At 33.2% G+C, this 19,062-nt stretch overlaps 1 protein-coding gene across 1 annotated transcript; it reads right to left on the bottom strand.

The window, feature by feature from the left end:
- Positions 1 to 13,984: 13,984 nt before the first annotated feature.
- Positions 13,985 to 14,920, bottom strand: LOC142844273 (olfactory receptor 4F3/4F16/4F29-like). Its single transcript, XM_075962610.1, has one exon. It carries the CDS (start codon positions 14,918 to 14,920, stop codon positions 13,985 to 13,987), a length of 936 nt encoding a protein of 311 aa, XP_075818725.1.
- Positions 14,921 to 19,062: the final 4,142 nt, after the last annotated feature.

The following is a 19,062-nucleotide window of genomic DNA, read 5'->3' as shown; positions in this document are numbered from 1 at the left end:
CATATGTGGCTTCAGTAGTGTAAGTCATATATACATATGACTACATTCATGACACATGCACCCACATTTATAAATGTGATTGATATTTCAAAAAGATGAAAACATATCTGTAGTTTTAAAGATCACATATCCATTTAGACAATTATCTCCACACCTGGAAATGCCAATAGAGATTTTCTTTCTCACTCTCTTTTGATACTTTATTATAAACCATTACCACATAAATGAATCATGTAAATAATTTTATTTTAAATTGTACAATTTGTTCTTTTTCAAATTCATTTTATTATATATTAGTTGAACATCATTATGTTTTGATATACATAACTATAGCGAAATTCCATATTAGTACTTTATGTAGAAACTGTGTACGTTAAAATCATTTAAAATCTCCTTTCAACTTTTGATCACAGAATTCTATTTTATTAAATATAGAGTTCATTTCATACATTTCAAAAAACTAACTTACTTTCAACTGTACATGCAGTTTTCTACAGATACATTATTATATGAAAATTAGCTTTAAAAACAAAGTAGTTATAGACCCCAAATATGATCCTAATCTTTTCTATAATAGATATGTTATTATAGTTGTTTCTCCAAAGTATGTCTATTAACTACATTCTATTATATTTTTAATATAACTTTCAAACACATATAATCCTCTTTGTTTTCCCTCAATTCTATGACATTTTTCCATTAATTGTTATTGCATTCATAAATATACATACAAAATCTATTTCTCTATATATTTATAATCCTAAATATAATCTTCAGAGTCTGTAGAATGCTAATTATGTATGTTTCTGACTTCTGATAACTGTGCGACTAATTGGTATTTTCTTCCCTGGGATGGGGTACACTTCTATCACATCCATATTCTTTCAGTTGCCAAAATTTTTTTTTTGTATGGTTGAGGTCTCATGGGCTTTTCCCATTCTCTTTGGCATCTTTTATTCTAGGCTTTGTTCAGCTTCTCTTGGAGCGGTATCGGTGGTGGCACTTTAAAGATGTAGCTTGTGGTGTTACTTGGAGACAGAATCTCCCCGCAAAGTCCCTTGTTCTTTGTCTCTTACAGTGTTTCTGTTCCCTCTTTTATAATTTTCCCCAAACTTTATAACTGGAAGTACTTTACAGAGCAATCCGTTGGGACTGGGCTTTTTTATTTATGTGAGTGCTTGGCACTGCCAATATAACATGATTGATATGCAATTGAAGGTGCTACTACTCTTAAAAAAAAAGTGAAAGTTGTGAACATCAAAGCAGAGATGCTTCCTCCAGTTCTAGGAAGGTTAACACCAAGGGAATTAACAGAGGCAATCTGAAAGAAGAGTTCTTACACATGACTGACTAATAGAAACCATAAAGAAACATTCTGCCAAGACCACAATCAACAAAGAAGCCACCACAGACTTTTATATAAAGTAGTGCTGTAGTGGCAATGCCCCAAAACTCGTATTTCCACTTCAGCCTGAGGTGATCATGTATCTGTGCCCTTTGGCCAGAGTTACTGTTTCAAAAACAAAACAAAATAAAACAAAAAACAAACCAAATAGCTCTTCCTCAGTTTTGTCTTTTAAATCTTTCCTTCACACTATAGATACCTTGGTTGGTAGAGTGTTTGTTCTAGAATGCATGAAACCATGAGTTTAATCACCAGCACTACAGCAAACAGAGTGGATGTGGAGGCAAAACCAGAATTTTAGTACTTGAGAAGCAGAGGCAGAAAGATGAGAATATTAAGGTCATCTCAGCTGCATGTTGAGTTTCAGACCAACCTAGGCTATATGAGACCCTGTACAAAACAAAACAAAAATAAAACAACCACCAAACTAAACCAATCCAAACTATTCCAAACCAACCAAATGACAGCAACAAAAGCAATTTATCTATGCCTCAGTTCTTTGAATATGCCCACAGTTCACTGTGAAGCATCAATCTTCTTTACACTCTTATTCCCAAATAAATATTGGTGTTCTTTAAGGAATCATTTCTATTTGTACTGATATATCTAATGCTAAATTATGGTAATGTATACATTGATAAACAAAAATATCTAACAGGTGCTTGGTTTGGAAGGTCCTTCTGGTTGCTTTTATTGGTTAGTGAATAAAGAAACTGTCTAAGGATGGACAGTTAGCAAATGGAGACAAGAAATTGAGGGATCTGGTTGGGGGAGTGGATAGTTTAACAGAAGAGCAAATTTGAAATCAACTGTTGATAGAAAATGACAAAAGTCATAATTAGTAATAATATTGTGTATCCTCACTTATCTTTGTGCTCTGTCCTATTGGCTACACTTATGATTGTTGGAGATCACTGAATAGCAGTTAAATGGTAGTGTATTAATCAAGAGATCACATAATATGAGGTTTAAACAATAGGACAGTTTATGTTCTTACTTGTAGCATGCAAGATGCTGAGTCAGGAAAACCATAGCTTCAAGGTCTTCCTGAACTTGTATGGTTCATCTTAATGTCAAAAGAACCAAGTAAACACATTCTGAGTTGGTATGTGTAGCTACATTTGTGAAGCATTTAAAGCAACCTCCAAACTCTCAAGACTATCAGACAAGGTGGAAATAGGCTTACATATTTGAGCCTCTACAATTCCTCCATTTTTATTAATTTTAATTTACCCTGTGATTCTGCAACAGGACAGATTATTACGTCTCTGATAGGTGAACACTTGCCTGTTTTCCAGACTTGTCTGTCTTTGGTCCATGTACTCCAATCATACATGTCTATGTCTTAGGCACCTGGAAGGAAAAAAGATCAAACCCATCTTTGACTGCTGATATCTGGAAGCAAAAGGTTAAAGGGAAAACGTACTTCTGGGTTGTGCATCTCTGACCCAAGTTTATGTCAAGAGAGTTCATTTGCAATTAGATAAGGCTTTGTGAAAATACATGCTCCTGTGGCTACCTGATTCTGTGCTAATGTGGGGTTGAGGACATGTCTGTGGTTTTTCACAGGATGAGGATCAAATGAGATGGCTTCCAGAACATCTAGTTGGATGTATCCAGAAGAAGGGTGCCAGTCCTGCTGATATCAAAGCTGCTTATATCCGTTTCCTGGTAAGAGGTGTTTTTTTGTCGTGATCTGTCCCTGACAAATTACCAGTGTTCTTTCATTAGATTGATTTTGTACCTGGAGACACTGAATTTTACCGTTAAAGTTAACACTTGTATCCATAACTAAAGGATTTGGTAATCTATGTTTCTAATTATCAAACTGTGTTGTTCATAGGCAGAGTCTTTAAGTATATTCTGTGGATTTTCAAAAGAGATCCATAAATTAAACATTATTCAATTTCTTTGTTGCTTAAATTATATTAATACATGACCTCATTTTGTTGTTGTTATTTTTCTTTGCTTCTATCATTATAAATTGGAAAATGTAAAAGAAATGGGCATTTTTAATATACTACATATCAAAGTTAAATCAATAACAGATATGTAATTTAAACAAGACCTATAATCCATAGTGTTATAGAAGTAGTGATTAAAAGTCTTTCTATCACAAAAAAAAAACAGGGTCAATAGTTTAAAGAGCAGACTTGTACCAGACTGTCAAAGAAAAATTAACACTAATACTCCTCAAATTATTCCACAAATAGAAACATAAAGAACATTGCCAATTCATTTTAGGAAGACACAGTTACCCTAATATTTAAACCATATAAGTTCCCAATAAAGAAAGAATTATGGATCAATATTCTTTATGAGCATAGATATAAAAATTCTCAATAATAATTTGTAAACTGAATCTAAAAGTCATGTGAATAAATAAACCATATCACCATATATAGAAAATGAAAGATATAAACCACATGATCATCTCTTTAGATACAGAATGAAGTCTTTGAGGAAATCCAATGCCCCTTCATAGTAAATGTCTTGAGAACACAAGGCAAAAAAGGGACATATTTAAGGTGTTTTACTGTAAGTCCAGAGCCCATATGAATCTAAATGGAAAGAAAATCAAGGCATTTTCTGTAAACTTAGGAACAAGACATAGTTTTACATCTTTCCATACCTATTCAATATAGTAACCAAACTCTTAGCTAGACCAATAAGGCAACCAAAAGAGCTCAAAGGAGTTAAATAGAAAGGGATAAAGTCAAGTATCTATTTGTAGATGATATGATGATACACATAAGTACATCTAAAAAGTCAACCAGTAGACTCCTACATCTAATAAACACTTTCACCAAGGTAGCAGTGTATAAAATTAATACAAAAACAAAACAAAAACATGTAACCTTCCTTTATGAAAGTATTAAATTACCTGAGGAAAAATTCAGGGAAACAATACCTTTCACAGTAACTCCAAAGTATCTTGGCCTAGTCCTAAACAAACAGCGAAAGGCTTAAATGATAAAAATTTAAGATATTGAAGAAAGAAGTTGCAGAAAATATCAGAAAATAGAAAGATCTCCTAAGCTGCTGTAGGTTTCAACATCCCTTACCTCAAATTGTATTACAGATGTATAACAATTCAAACAGCAAAATATTGGCATAAGAACAGTCATATTGATCAATGGAGTCAAATTGAAGACCTGGACATAAATCTACACATCCATAAACACTTGATTTTTTATAAAGACATAAAAATCCATGCTTGGAAAATTTGGCAAATTGGAGAGATACGTGGAGAAGAATGAAAATAAATCCACCCCATCACCTTACAAAAATCTCAATTTCAAATTTTGAAAGACAACAGCAGAAGACAAAACATACGGAACCTGACCAAAGAGAAGTCAGGAAAATCCTTGAATTCATTAGAACAAGAAAAGACTTTTTTAATAGAACACAAATAACTTGAACACTAAGAACAAACATTAATAAATGGAACTTTGTGAAACTGAAAATATTCTGCATGGCAAAGAACACCATCATTTGAACAAAAAAAGAAAACTCAAAATTGGGAAATGTTTTCACAAACTACACACAGAATAGGTGATTAATTTGTAAAATATCTATGGAATTAAATGAAACTGAGTATCAACAAAACAAACACAATAAAATGGGAGAGGGACAGAGAACTAAAAAGAGAGTTTATCTCAATAATATTAAAAAATGAATCCTAAAATTTGTAGGTAAATGGATAGACTAGAGTTAGATAATGCAGCCCCCCCCCAAAAAAAAAGACAAGCTTAGAGTATATTCACTTATACATATATGTTAGCTCCTAAGTCTTTGATAAGCAAGTTACAATCTGTGTAACCACAGATATTAGTTATAGAGTAAGGGGATAGTAATGGTGGGAGGATCTCTTTAGGAAAGGGAAACCAGATATTGATTGGTAGGTTAATACCACAAGTGGTGTGCTACTTTTGCCTTAGCATGTCTTACTAGTAGAAGGAAGAGCTTGTAGCTGGGTAGTGTTTCCTTACTCCTTTTGTAGTGTGTAGAGTAACTTCCAGTGGCATGATAATTAGTCTGTAGGGGAAAAGGCTCTAGGCAGATAAGAAATGGACTTTTCTATGTTCAATCATTAGGTAGATGTTGCCTTCATCAATAGTATCTTACCATGAATTTGAGGATAGGAAGCATTAACTTTGACAATAGTCAGGGTTGTTTGAAAGTTCTCATAGGACCTCTTTGGCCAACAACTCAGTAGATATATCCAGTTCCTGAGGCTGGAAATCTTATTTGAGGTAACAGACGTCCAGATGAGATTTGATATACTTCTAATTTGGTCATTTCATTTAGATTGCCTTTATATATGCATATACGTTAGGGCACTTCTTCTGCATTTTCTTTCTTTACAAGCCTCTAATGGTCCTAAGATGTAGGTGTCCCTCCAACCATATCCTTTCTTGGTCCTTCCACATTTTATCCTCCCATTCGCATCCCTTTCTTTACCCATCTATATCTCTCTATTATATTTCAAACTTTTTTTTGGTAAACCATCATTGCCTTTTATTCCTTCAAGTACATTTTCTTTTCTATAGATACTTTTAGTGAAAATAATTACAATTCTCAGTAGTTTATGCAGTAATCACTTTCAATCTCATTTTATTGACATTATTGCAGAATTTGTTGTTATTTATCATTGTTTTATTGCTAATTCCTTGAAATTTGCTTTTTGTTATCTATAAGTTTTGTGTCTCTCTTCTATCAACAACATAAATTATATTTTCTCTGATTGTAAAAAAGAGTCAATTAATATATAGTGAATCAAACTTAACTTTTTTTATAGAAACAACTTTAATTTTTTATCAGGGTCACATACTATTTTTCTAGGCAAGTAGATATGAATTTCATGTATTTACTGTCAGATAATTCTTAAATCAACTCTTTACTGTGGATTTCCATAGTCAGTAACTGATTCTCCTTTGCATGTTTTCTTGACAAACATGTGTAAATGGCATTCCTGTCTCCTTTTTTCTCAGGTGTAAGTCAATTTATATGATGCTTATGGCTGTGTCTATATAAATATCAAGGTGTCAATGAAATTTTCTCACCTAAATCCTTGAGTTCTGCAGAATATTGTAAAAAAATTGATTAAAAAACATGTCACTTAAAGCTCTATTTTTTTCTGTAATTAAAGGAAATGAATATAAGATATGAATTACTAAATGTTTAATTGATCTCTACATAAGTAATATTAACAAAACAGGGGACACTGAGAAGTAATTTATTCAAGATGACATGAGTAGAGTTTTTAAATTCTCAGATTCTGATTACAAGTGATACATTAGCTGGGGTCATTCTAGTAGATTTCTGAGAGTTTCCCTGCCCTGAAATGAACCCCCTTTCCAGGCGTCTTTTATAGTACTTTCCTTTCGGAACGGGTCCCCTGATCCCTCATTCTCTCATCCCCATGTGCCTCGAGTACACTCATGAAATCTCTTCTATTTCTCCTTCCCAGGGAGATCAGAGTGTATCCCTTGTGCTATCCTTGCTATCTAACCTCTCTTGATCTCTGCATGGTATCATGATCACCCTTTACTTTATAGTTATATCCACTTATAAGTGAGTACATAACATGTTTGTCTTTCCAAGTCTGAGTTACCTCACCCAGGATGATTTTTTTTCTAGTTCTCTTCATTTGTCTTTGAATTTCATGATGTCAGTAATTTTTAACAGCTGAGTAGTATGCCGTTTTGTAAATGTACTATATTTTCTTTTTATATTCTTCAATTGAAGGTCATCTAGCTTGTTTCCAGGTACTGGCTATTACAAATAAAGGTACTGTGAATGTAACTGGGCAAGTGTCCTTGTAATATGAATGAGCATCCTTTGGGTATACACACACGAGTAGGACAGGGTGTCTCTAGGTGGATTTATTCCTATTTTCTGAGGAGCACTATGTTGATTTCCATGGTAGCTGTACATGTTTGCATTCCCACTAGCATTAGAAGAGTGTTCCAATTGTTCAGAAGCATGAATTCTTGCTTGCATTATTTATCTTAGCTTTTCTTACAGGATTAATATGGAATCTAAAACCAGTTTTGATGCTAAGCCTCTGTCAGATTTGGTGATGGTGAAGATCTTTTCCCATTCTGTAGTCTGCTGTTTTGTCCTTTTGACAATGTTGACTATGATTCCTAGCAAAAGTAGACAATGATCCTGAACTGACCACCTCCTTTGATCAAATAGGAGTACCAATAAGGAGACTGGTACACCAACAGAGCCACATAACCTTCACCCTCCAATCTTTCAAGCCTATAGAATGTGTTGGGTAAGTATGACACAGAGTTTGTGGGAGTGGCTGAACAATAATTGGCTCAGCCCGAGTCCCATGCCAACAGAGTGAGATCGCCACTGACACTGCCTGAAGTGATAGGATCCAGAGGCTACATGGTCTAGACACCTAGTACAGAACCAACCATACACTAGTGGAGAATAAAATGTCAACGTGATAATGCATAATAATATTATACTAGTGTGTGGGTGTACCCCTCTCGGTCCTGAGTTTCTTGCTCGTGCTCCCTCTCCTTCTGCTCCTGATTTGGACCTTGAGATTTCTGTCCGGTGCTCCAATGTGGGTCTCTGTCTCTGTCTCTTTTCATCGCCTGATGAAAGTTAATATTCAGGAGGATGCTTATATGTTTTTCTTTGGGTTCTCCTTCTTATTTAGGTTCTCTAGGATCACGAATTATAGGCTCAATGTCCTTTATTTATGGCTAGAAACCAAATATGAGTGAGTACATCCCATGTTCCTCTTTTTGGGTCTGGCTTACCTCACTCAGGATAGTGTTTTCTATTTGCATCCATTTGTATGCAAAATTCAAGAAGTCCTTGTTTTTTACTGCTGAGTAATACTCTAATATGTATATATTCCATATTTTCTTCATCCATTACACCCACACACTGAGACAATGGGGATGTTCTATCGGGAATTCACCAAGGCCAGCTGGCCTGGGTCTGAAAAAGCCGGACTTGCTGAACATAGCGGACAATGAGGACTACTGAGAACTCAAGAACAATGGCAATGGGGTTTTGATCCTATTGCACGTACTGGCTTTGGGGGAGCCTAGGCAGTTTGGATGCTCACCTTGCTAGACCTGGATGGAGGTGGGTGGTCCTTGGACTTCCCACAGGTCAAGGAACCCTGATTGCTCTTGGAGCTGATGAGGGAGAGGGACTTGATCGGGGGAGGGGGAGGGAAATGGGAGGCAGTGGTGGGGAGGAGGCAGAAATCCTTAATAAATAAATAAATTAAAAAAAATAATATTATTCTATACTTATAGATTAGTGCCTAACCCAATAGTCACCAGAGAGGCTTCATCCAGAAAATGGTAAAAATAGATGCAGAGACCCAGAGTCAAATAATGGGCTGTACTTGAGGAATCTCTTGGAAGAGAGGAAGGACAGATTTTAGGAGCCCAGATCATCAAGAACATCATAACAAAATCCACAGAATCAAACAACCTGCCTTCACAGGAGCTCACAGAGACTGAATGCACAAGGGAGCCTGCAAGGGACTGACCTAGGTCCTCTGAATATATGTAACAGTTGTGTAGCATGGTCTTCTTATGGGACTCATATCAGTTGTAGCAAGAGCTGCCTTTGACTCTTTTGCTGGCATTTGGAACTCTATTATTCATATTGGGTTGCCTTGAGGTGTTTATTCTTTCTCCAATTTGAGAAGCCGTGTTTTGTTAATATCCTCAGTAGCTCTGCCCTTTCCAAAATAGAAACAGAAGAGTAGGGATGGGGTTGGGAGGTGAGTATGGCTGGATATCAGGAGGATGAGTGGGAGACGAAACTCTTGTCTACATGTAAAATAATTAAATAAATAATAAATAACCATAAAAACCAAAAGTAAAATTAATAAAATTGAAACATTAAACCAAAATATAAGTTTATTTTTGGATATGGAATAGCAGTATTTTGTCAAGCAGCCATGACTCTAAACCAATGAAATTCTGATTGAAAGAATGTGACAAAACTTAGTTATTAATTGCCAAATTACATAAATGTCTTTAAACTTAAGACAAAGAAGGGATATTATAAACAGCAAGATAATTTTAGCAACCAACCAGGAAAATCTGTAACAGTTAGTTACATATGTAAGATGACATAAACATAGATGATGCAAATATTCTTAAAATATTCTAATATTTTGAAGCTCTGAATAAACTAAGAAATCAAACCATAGTAATAAACACATCTCAGAGTGATGAAACTATCCATTCCCAAAGGACTGATCCATGGACTAACAACAAAATTGCTGAACAGTAATGGATATGTGATGGAATAATATAACATGACAACATAAAATTTGAAGAAATTAACAGTGTGTGCAAGAAACCAAAATATATGCAATAACTTAGAATGTGCTACAATCTTTTAATATTTAAACAATAATGATTTTATCAAAAAATAAGGATGCAAATGGACAACTTTTTAAAACACAATTCAAATTATAGTCACACTAAGAATCTTAATACATGAAATGCCCCTTTATACAATAATATACATTGCCAGCCTAATCTAAAAGGAATTAAATGATGATCATTGTTATCCTTTTATATATGAGTTGCTTTAATTTATCACAATATTCGTAATTTTCTCATTAAAAATAAGATGTAACCTAGTCAATGCATAGAAACACTTTACATTTTCTAGAGGAAGAAATTTCCATTTCTAACCCAATGTAACATTCTGGCATAAACAGTAAATAATTTTTATCTATCATACATATTTGCTATTATATTATGAGTCCTAAGACTTTTTAGGTTGAAAGCAATAATTGAATTATAATGAGATAGTTATGATTCAGACATTGCTTTGAAAATTATGATCTTATATTTGGAAAGAAAATGAGGTAGAAGTGTCAAAACACTACATCTATTAATTTGAAATATTAATGCTTTGAAGAATATTTGAATTCCTCTCAACTCAGTTCCTTCCCTGAGGAAAGAAATCAAAGGCTACAAATTAATTTAATTTGACCTCATTCATGTAGGTAAGCTGAGGTAGAAACACAAAGATGTAAAAGAAGATCATTAAGAACAAATACAAAGAACAAGATGAGGGTGGAATGACCTAATTCTAGAAGACCAAAGAATGGTGCTCTTCTTACCATCAGGCATAGATTCCACTCTTGGTATCTTTGAAGAATGAGAAACACATGGAGTTTTATTCCTTTTCTAATTCAACACTCTCTGTTATGACTAATGGTACACAGGTTCAAATGGTTCTTATGTGTATGTGCAGAAACAGAGACATATCTGGGAATAGCATTTAATATCTTTTATTTTTAGTTTTCTCTAGAAATAAATATATAGCTAAAATACAAAAAAAAATATTATGACACACTCTTAACTATTTATTTATAATGTTTACATAGGTGTTTTTTCCCAGTCTCCCAAAACAATTGATCAGATAAACCATTTTGGATTTCTTTGATGGTTTCCTTTGAGTTTCACTTGCCTACATTACTGTACTTGGAAATGGGTATTTCATAACATAAGATAAAATATATGACCCATAAGAAGCAATTTTCTTTGCATCTGATTTAGATATGTTAGTTTTTCTTACCAAATATGGAATTTATAGAGTATGGCTGTATAGGTGATATGGCATGTTTAGATAAAACACAACCTCTTCCATTTCCACTCTCCTTTTCTTAGTTGCTCTTTAAAGGCCATGAGAAAATACCTATGACCAATACAATGTGTAGTGGAAAACAATTATTTCGGGTCCTACAGTTTGATAGCATTAGAGTCCATTGCTCTTATGGCAGAAAGCTTGACCACAGACAGGCAAAAATGTGCTGGAGCAGTGCCTGATAACTCACATGTCACCCATAAGTGAGAGAGAGAGAGGAGAGAGAGAGAGAGAGAGAGAGAGAGAGAGAGAGAGAGAGAGAGAGAGAGAGAGAGAGAGAGATTTAAGTGGGAATGGCATGAACTTTAAAAGCTCAAAGCTTCTTCCTAGTGACATATATTCTCCAAATAGGCCTTACCTCCCATCACTTATGAATAGTTCAACTAATTACACATCAAACATTAAAATATGTAAGACTATGGTAGACATTTTTCATCCAAACTACCATATCCAAATACTTGGGTATTATATGATCTGACAATATAATAATGCAAAAGAAAAACACTTAGTCCAGCTTCAGTTCCAAAGTCTTTCACAATCTTAACAGAGTTTAAAAGTTTGAAGTCTCTTCTGAGACCCTAAAAATTTTCTTAATTTTAACCACCTCAAAAATCAGCTAGTGGAAGTTAGTTTCTTCTTCTACTGGGTAGGTTTCAGAGATTAAACTCAGATCCTCTGTTTTGGCTTCAACTCCAATACCTGAAAAATCATATTATCACCTTCCATTGTACTTCTTGAAAGGCACATTACTTAGAGGAAATTGAATTGAATTGCTAAAATTTAAAGTTGGACTATTAAAAAAAATCACGTAAGTACTTATTTTACAATCTAACTACACAGTTTTGCAAGAAGTCCTCAAGATGTTTTGTTGTTATGTTTGTGGGCATGGGAAAACAAGTAATGTGTGGATTTCAAATCACTTATACAATAAGAAGAGGACAGAAATTAAAAAAAATCTCTGACGAAGTGAGAAGTGCTCTGAGGTGCTATTTTGTTGGCATAGCACCAATGTAATTATAATTTCAAGGCTGCCTACAGTGGCATGAAGGTAAGAGTTAATTGTAGATCCATGAGTAGACTATGTAGTCCTAAACCTCATTCCTGAAATATGAGTTCCTGATGGTTTGGGGTAAGACTAGACATCTTCTCTGTTGTTACTCACTGATGAACCCAACATTCATCAGGAATAATTACAAAATAATTGGCACAAAGATGACATGGTTAATACCAGTGCATCAATAAGTCAAACAAAATACATAAAGGCATAAAGGGACACCTGTGTATTTACATGGGGAAATATAAGAAAGGGGGACCTAAGAGAGCACTATCAAATTTTGTCAATATTGTGAAAGTACATATTTAACAAAAGAAATATAGTTACTTCATATTGTTGCCAGTTAAATACCAACTTACCACCTGTAGTTTTAGTTCAGTACATTAATTTTCAAGAATTATTTACCACATATAACTATAAACTTAGAAATTTTCTATTTTTCTCTGATCTACTATTGTTGACCACAGCTTTACTATTTTCCTGTTAATTTAACTATTTAAATCTTTGTATATATTTAGAGCCCATGTTACAGTTTTTTGTGTCTGACTTTACATTTAGCATTAAGTTCTTTACATTAACCAATGGCATTATATTCCTCTTTTTAAAGACTTAACATCATGGCATAGAATTTATTCCACATATACTGTGTAATCCACCTATTTGTTTTATATGTAATAGTATTTCATCCATCACATGTGTATTATATATATGCCTTGACCTAGTAATCATTTAAAAATATTGACACAGGAATCACTTTTCATGTTGACCATAAATCACATGATAGTCTTTCTTTAATTTCGAGAATGTTGAAATCCTCCAGATTATTATCAACATTGACTTTACAAGTGTCTATTTGTACCAATAATCTAAGAATTCCTTTTTACAAATTTTTACCCTAAAATGGTATATCATTTTTGATACACATCTGAGAAGTTATAAATATCTGATAAGTTATAAGCTATTATGTCATCATGGCTTTGGCTTTCATAGTCACATTTTATATTCCATTTTGATTTAAGGCCTGTTCTCTCTGCACTTGTGGTTAAATCATGTTATTGGATAAGTAACTTTCTTTTGCTAATTTTATTCTAAGACATAATAAAAGTGGAAAAGTTTGACATGTAGTTCTATAAGTTACATAACCTTTAGATGATTATAGAAAATCTACTTCATGGTTACCTTTAGTGAATTAATCATCAATCTTGCTTGACCCCTTTTCCAGATTTTCTAAAGTGCACAATAGAAAATTTTCTAGGAAACAGATTGAAGATATCAAAGAAGTAATGTTCATTAACAATATAAAGAACCACACTGCATACATTATATTACAATGAAACCCTTCTAGATTACAGCAACTACATAGTCACCTTTAGGGAAGAGTCAGTAGATGCTAATAATGTGTTAATTTTCCATTGATGACCATGAAATCTCTTCTAAATAAGCTGTTTATATTCAAATGTAAACTCTGTGGACGTTTTGAGAGAATCCAACCTAAATCATTTGAGACAGTAAACATAAATATGGAAACATTCATTGTGATTGTACATTTATTTACCTAAACACATTTGAAGCTAATTTTTGAACATTATAGAATGCCATTAAATCATTGTTGTGTTTAGATTTTTACAAATGTAGAAAAAAAACATATTTACCTAGCCATAGTGTTTTTTTAAAAGAAGTACATACTGATATATTCTAATTTCTCAAAAGAAAAAAACCAAGGCATTAATGATTTGTTGAAAAGGATATAGGTTGTCAGGTAGGTGACATGTGCAATTGGCAAGATTACTGAGCCTGTTCCTGAGTGGAATTTTCCAATGTATATTTGAACATATACTTTTAGAGTTCCCACACCAGATTAGTCAGCAATATTTATCATGACCAGTCACTTTGCACAATCTTTTGATTGCTACCTTTATATCTTTGTTCCTAAGTGTATAGATGACAGGATTCAGGGCAGGTGTGATTGCAAAGTCAACAATAAACAGGTATTTGTCAATTGATGATGTGGAGAAAGGCCAAACATAGATAGACATGCATGGAGCAAAAAAAAGAATAACCACAGTGATGTGTGTTGACAGAGTAACAAGAGCCTTTGATAAATCCCCTGAAGACCTTTTCCAGACTGTTATCAAAATGAACATATAGGAGAGGAGAAGCAGGAAGAAAGTCCCCATGCTTATGAAGCCACTGTTGGCAGCAATAACAAGCTCAAACCTGTCTCCATCAGCACATGCTAGTTTTATAATCTGAGGAAAGTCACAGTAAAAGCTGTCTACTTTGTTAGGACCACAAAAAGGCAGGTTTATAACAAAGAAGAACTGGGCCAGGGCATGGACCACACCAGTGACCCAGCTAGTGACTACAAATAAAATACATAATTTAGGGCTCATGATTCTCAAGTAGTGTAGTGGCTTACAGATGGCTGTGTACCTGTCAAATGCCATGGCTATAAGTAGCACCAACTCCCCTCCTCCTATAATATGGATAAAACAGGCCTGAGTCATACAACTATGGAAAGAAATTACTTTGCGTTCTTTCAGAAGATCTGAGATCATCTTGGGAACTGTGATAGAGGAAAGTCCTACATCAATGAGGGACAGGTTGGCCAGAAGAAAGTACATAGGAGACTGTAAGTGGGAGTCAGTAATTACCAAAAAGACAATAAGAAGATTCCCCAAGATGATGCTTAAATAGAGCAAAGAAAAAGTGGATATGAGAAAAATTGTAGTTTTCCAGGAACCAGAGAGTCCCACCAACACAAACTCAAAAACTACAGTGTCGTTTGTTTGATCCATTGACTGGAACCGAGGAGAGTATTTCAAGGTACCTGTTGATAGAAAATAATCAAGTTGTCACCTGTGGGTTATCTGTCTTACCATTGATTATAATTAGTTATTTTGTTTACCGTATTGATCATAATATGAGGTATATGAATAACATTTGAAAAGGGCAATATAGTGATCAGAATATCACACATCAAGAGATTGGAAGATTATAGCAAAAAAAGAGATTGAAACTAACAGTGTAACTCAGCTTATTTCTTTAGTTGCAGTGCATATAATGCCAAAACAGGAGAATGATAGTCTACTGGGTTAACTAAAGACCTTCTTTAATATAAAAAATTCTTAAGTACAAGAAAGTTGCTAGCATAGTAAATGTTTAAAAATGGGCTGCTTTCATTGTTTTTTTACATAACCAGATATATTTTTTTCTGTTTTGTTTTGCTTTGACTTTGAAGGTTGCCTTTATGTTCCCAACACCTCCCACCATGAGTCCCCCCTGAGGAGACAATATTTTTAATTTCACATTAATACTTTGGAAATGACTTGCAAAGTATTCCTACCTGCCTTTCTTACTTTGTTGTGAATACCAACATTTTCTTGACTAACTAAGCATTTTTCCTGCTGTACCTGTCAGTTTGTTAGTTTGTTTTGTTTTTCTTTAGTTTTCACAGTTTTCTGTGGAAGACAGATACACAGATTAAGGTCGTTCACAACATTTTAATATTTACTTACAGTAATACAGGCTTTTCGTGATTTATCCATGTATTACTTCCTACAATAATAGAGTGTTCACCTGGAAGGCAACTATAATTATTAATGATAATATTTATACATACGTTGTATCAAGCATTTATTCTGGGAAAGGCTCTCTATGCTTAACACTTTATTTAATGTAAGCTTCACACAATTTTCAGTTCTGTTTTATTGATCCATTTTATACACAGAGACACTAACATTTAGAAAAATGAAGTATTAGAGTTAGGACTTTTATCCAAAACTAAAAATATGGTAATCCATACTCCTAATTATCATTCTGTGTTTTTTCAATGACAGACCCTTAATTATAAGCTACACTCTTCTTCAAGTACAGTTAATTGACTAAAATTTATTCCATGTTTATTTTCTACTGACTAGTGACTTTTTATATTGATGGTTCTGTCTTGTTTGCTTTTTTTCTTTTATTGTTACACCTAGATGATAAGTGTGGATGCATTTGGGAGTGGGCAACATCAGAGGATTACCAATTGAGAATCATTCAGGGATAGATAGTGAGTTGTAAGCCATCTTTGGCTACCGGAGTCCTTCTCTCAAAATCCAAAACAAGGAAACAAACAGTGAGACCCTGAAATTTTTTGCACTAAGTAACCTGTTCATTCCAACGTCTCCTTTGTAATGTCATCACTAATTTATTAATTCTACTATGATACTTTCCTTTATTCAGTGTGTGTTAGGGAAAATAGATATAACTCTCAATACTCTATTTAATAATCATATTAAACACACTTTCCTTGTCACTATTGAAGAATTTCATTTTTTTATCAAGATCTTTTAGCTATACATTTGTAACGTTGGTTTTCTGACATTTATAAGTTACATGCTTTTCCATTTGTCAGGAACAATAATTGTGTTTTCTCAGAATGTGAGCAGAGGTGTGTTATATTATATAAAGCAATATTTACTTTACTTCAGAACCAACATTTTTATGGACTAGATGCTATGCATTTCCTATATTTACTTCCAAATAATTATTTAATCAATTCCTTCTTCTAGATTTTTATTGTCACTTTTGCCTCTATTTCTGAAATTTCTTTATCTTGACTAAAATGAATGATAGTATTTTCTCTTTCTTCCTGTTTTTAAATCATTTTATGGGGATGTTTGTGGAACTCTCTGTCTATTGATCCAGCTCAATGGGACTTTTTCAACCTAATTTTTGGGTGGATTTATTGAGAAGCAATTTGAAATTCTGTAGCCTTTGAATAAAACTTTTGGTGAAATGTCATTATATTTCAGTGAACTTTTCCACTATGATTATAACACATGAATATAGCACATGAGTTACCAATATTTCAAACTGATTTATAGATTTATAATAATGACAATATAAAGCATTTAGCAATAATTTACTCAATATGACTTAAATGTAATTTTTAAATTGTCAACTTTGGATTATATGTGAAATATTAAATCTAAAGTGTAAAGAAAAGCCTGTTAGAATTATAGATTGACAGTATGTTTTGAAATAGGCAAGAATCTAATTCAGAGAATGCAATTTGAAAGACAAGATACATCTGGGCAGTAGTGGGGCACACCTTTAATTCCAGCACTTGGGAGGTAGAGGCAGGAAGAACTTTCTGAGTTTGAGGCCAGCCTGGTCTACAAGAGCTAGTTCCAGGACAGGCTCTAAAGCTACAGAAAAACCCTGTCTCAAAAAAAAAAAAGAAAAGAAAAGAAAAAAAAACAAGATCTAAGTTTCAGTAATTAATTGCCAATCTACAGAACTGCCTCAAAAATTAAGAAAAAGAAGTAATATTGTGTCAAGATAATTTAAGACAACATAATAAGTCTTTAATGGTCTCTTTTTTCCAGAAGAAGGTAAAAAAGAGCAGAGTGTGTACATTCTATTAAAACATTTTTTATATTTGATACTCTATATAAAATGAGAATACAAAGTAAAGTAATAAAATAAAGCAAGGCCAGACTAATATTCCATTTCCCATAGTAATAACTCATGGCTAAACTGCAAAATTTCTGAAAAGTACTGGATATATATGGTGGACTAACACAAAGTGGGTAGCATCCAATTTGAATAAATAAATAACTAGTGGTAGAACAGAAAAGATAATATCATTATGCAAAGGTTGATGATGTGCCCTAAACTTTTATTTAAGCAATGATGATTTTATCAACATTATAAATAAATTTCTACAAGCACATTTTAAATGAAATACAATACATAACCATAATTTTTGAAATTATCCACTCTTGCCCACTGTGTTTTTGTGACAACTTCCTATATTTGTAATTAAATAAATATTTCAATTCATTCTTCTCAGTGTGAGTTTTTTCTATTATTATACTATTTTTCAAATAAGAATACATGTTTCTAAGTTAATGTATAGAAAAGAGTAATATATATACATATATATTTGAAATTACAATACCTAAGTAATAGATAAATTAGAATACATAAGTACTAGATAAGCTTTATCCATCATATAAAGTTGGTAATATATAGGGCAACTATTCTGTATCTTTTCAGATTGGCAATAATAGTTTAATTTCTGAGATATATAAGATACATTGTTTTTTTATTTTATGATTTTATGTTCAGAACAAAAGGAAAAAGAAGAATCAAAATAATACACATATAACTTTAAAATATAACTTCTTTGAAGAATATTTAAATTCCTTCCAAGTCAGTTTCAACTGTGAGAAATGAAACCAAAGGTTAAAAGAGAACTTGGAAGAGGTGTGCCAGGAAAGAACATAAAGACACAAAATAGTAGACTATGAAGAACAAAAACACAGAGCAAGCTGAGAGGTGTACAACTGACACTAAAATATTAAAGAATGGTGCTGCACCTACCCAAGCAGGCATAGATTCTACCCTCAGCAGCTGCACGGAATGAGAAACACAAGGAGAGTTATTCTTTATTATAACTCACCATTCACCATTATAATGAATGACACAAACGTACTTATCAGCAGGGAAACAAACAATTAATACAATTGGGAATTCTGCTCAATATCTACATTATTATTAGTTTTCCATAGGAACTATGCCTTCTTTGAATATTGCTTTTCCCAAGAGTCAGCTATTAACAGATGCAGAAATTATTAGCAAATTGACTGCTCTATTTGATAAGGAATCATTATGTGGCTGTGGTAATATTTTCTTAATTTTGAGATCTGATGTATACTGAGTTATTGGATTTATTAAAATCACTGATGATACCTGTTTTGTATCTATTAAATTATTGTAATACTCATTTTAAAGAAATATATAGAAAGATGAAATATACGGTACTCTTAACTATTTACTTCATATTTATATCTAAGTGGGGTTTCATAGTCTTCCAAAATTTTTTCTTGATTTCTTTGGTCAATTGATTTGACTCCCATCAAAGTAAAAGTTATTGCTTGTTATCCTT

The sequence above is a fragment of the Microtus pennsylvanicus genome, chromosome 2, assembly GCF_037038515.1.
Source record: "Microtus pennsylvanicus isolate mMicPen1 chromosome 2, mMicPen1.hap1, whole genome shotgun sequence".
NCBI lineage: Eukaryota > Metazoa > Chordata > Mammalia > Rodentia > Cricetidae > Microtus > Microtus pennsylvanicus.
This window is presented reverse-complemented; position numbering and strand designations above follow the sequence as displayed.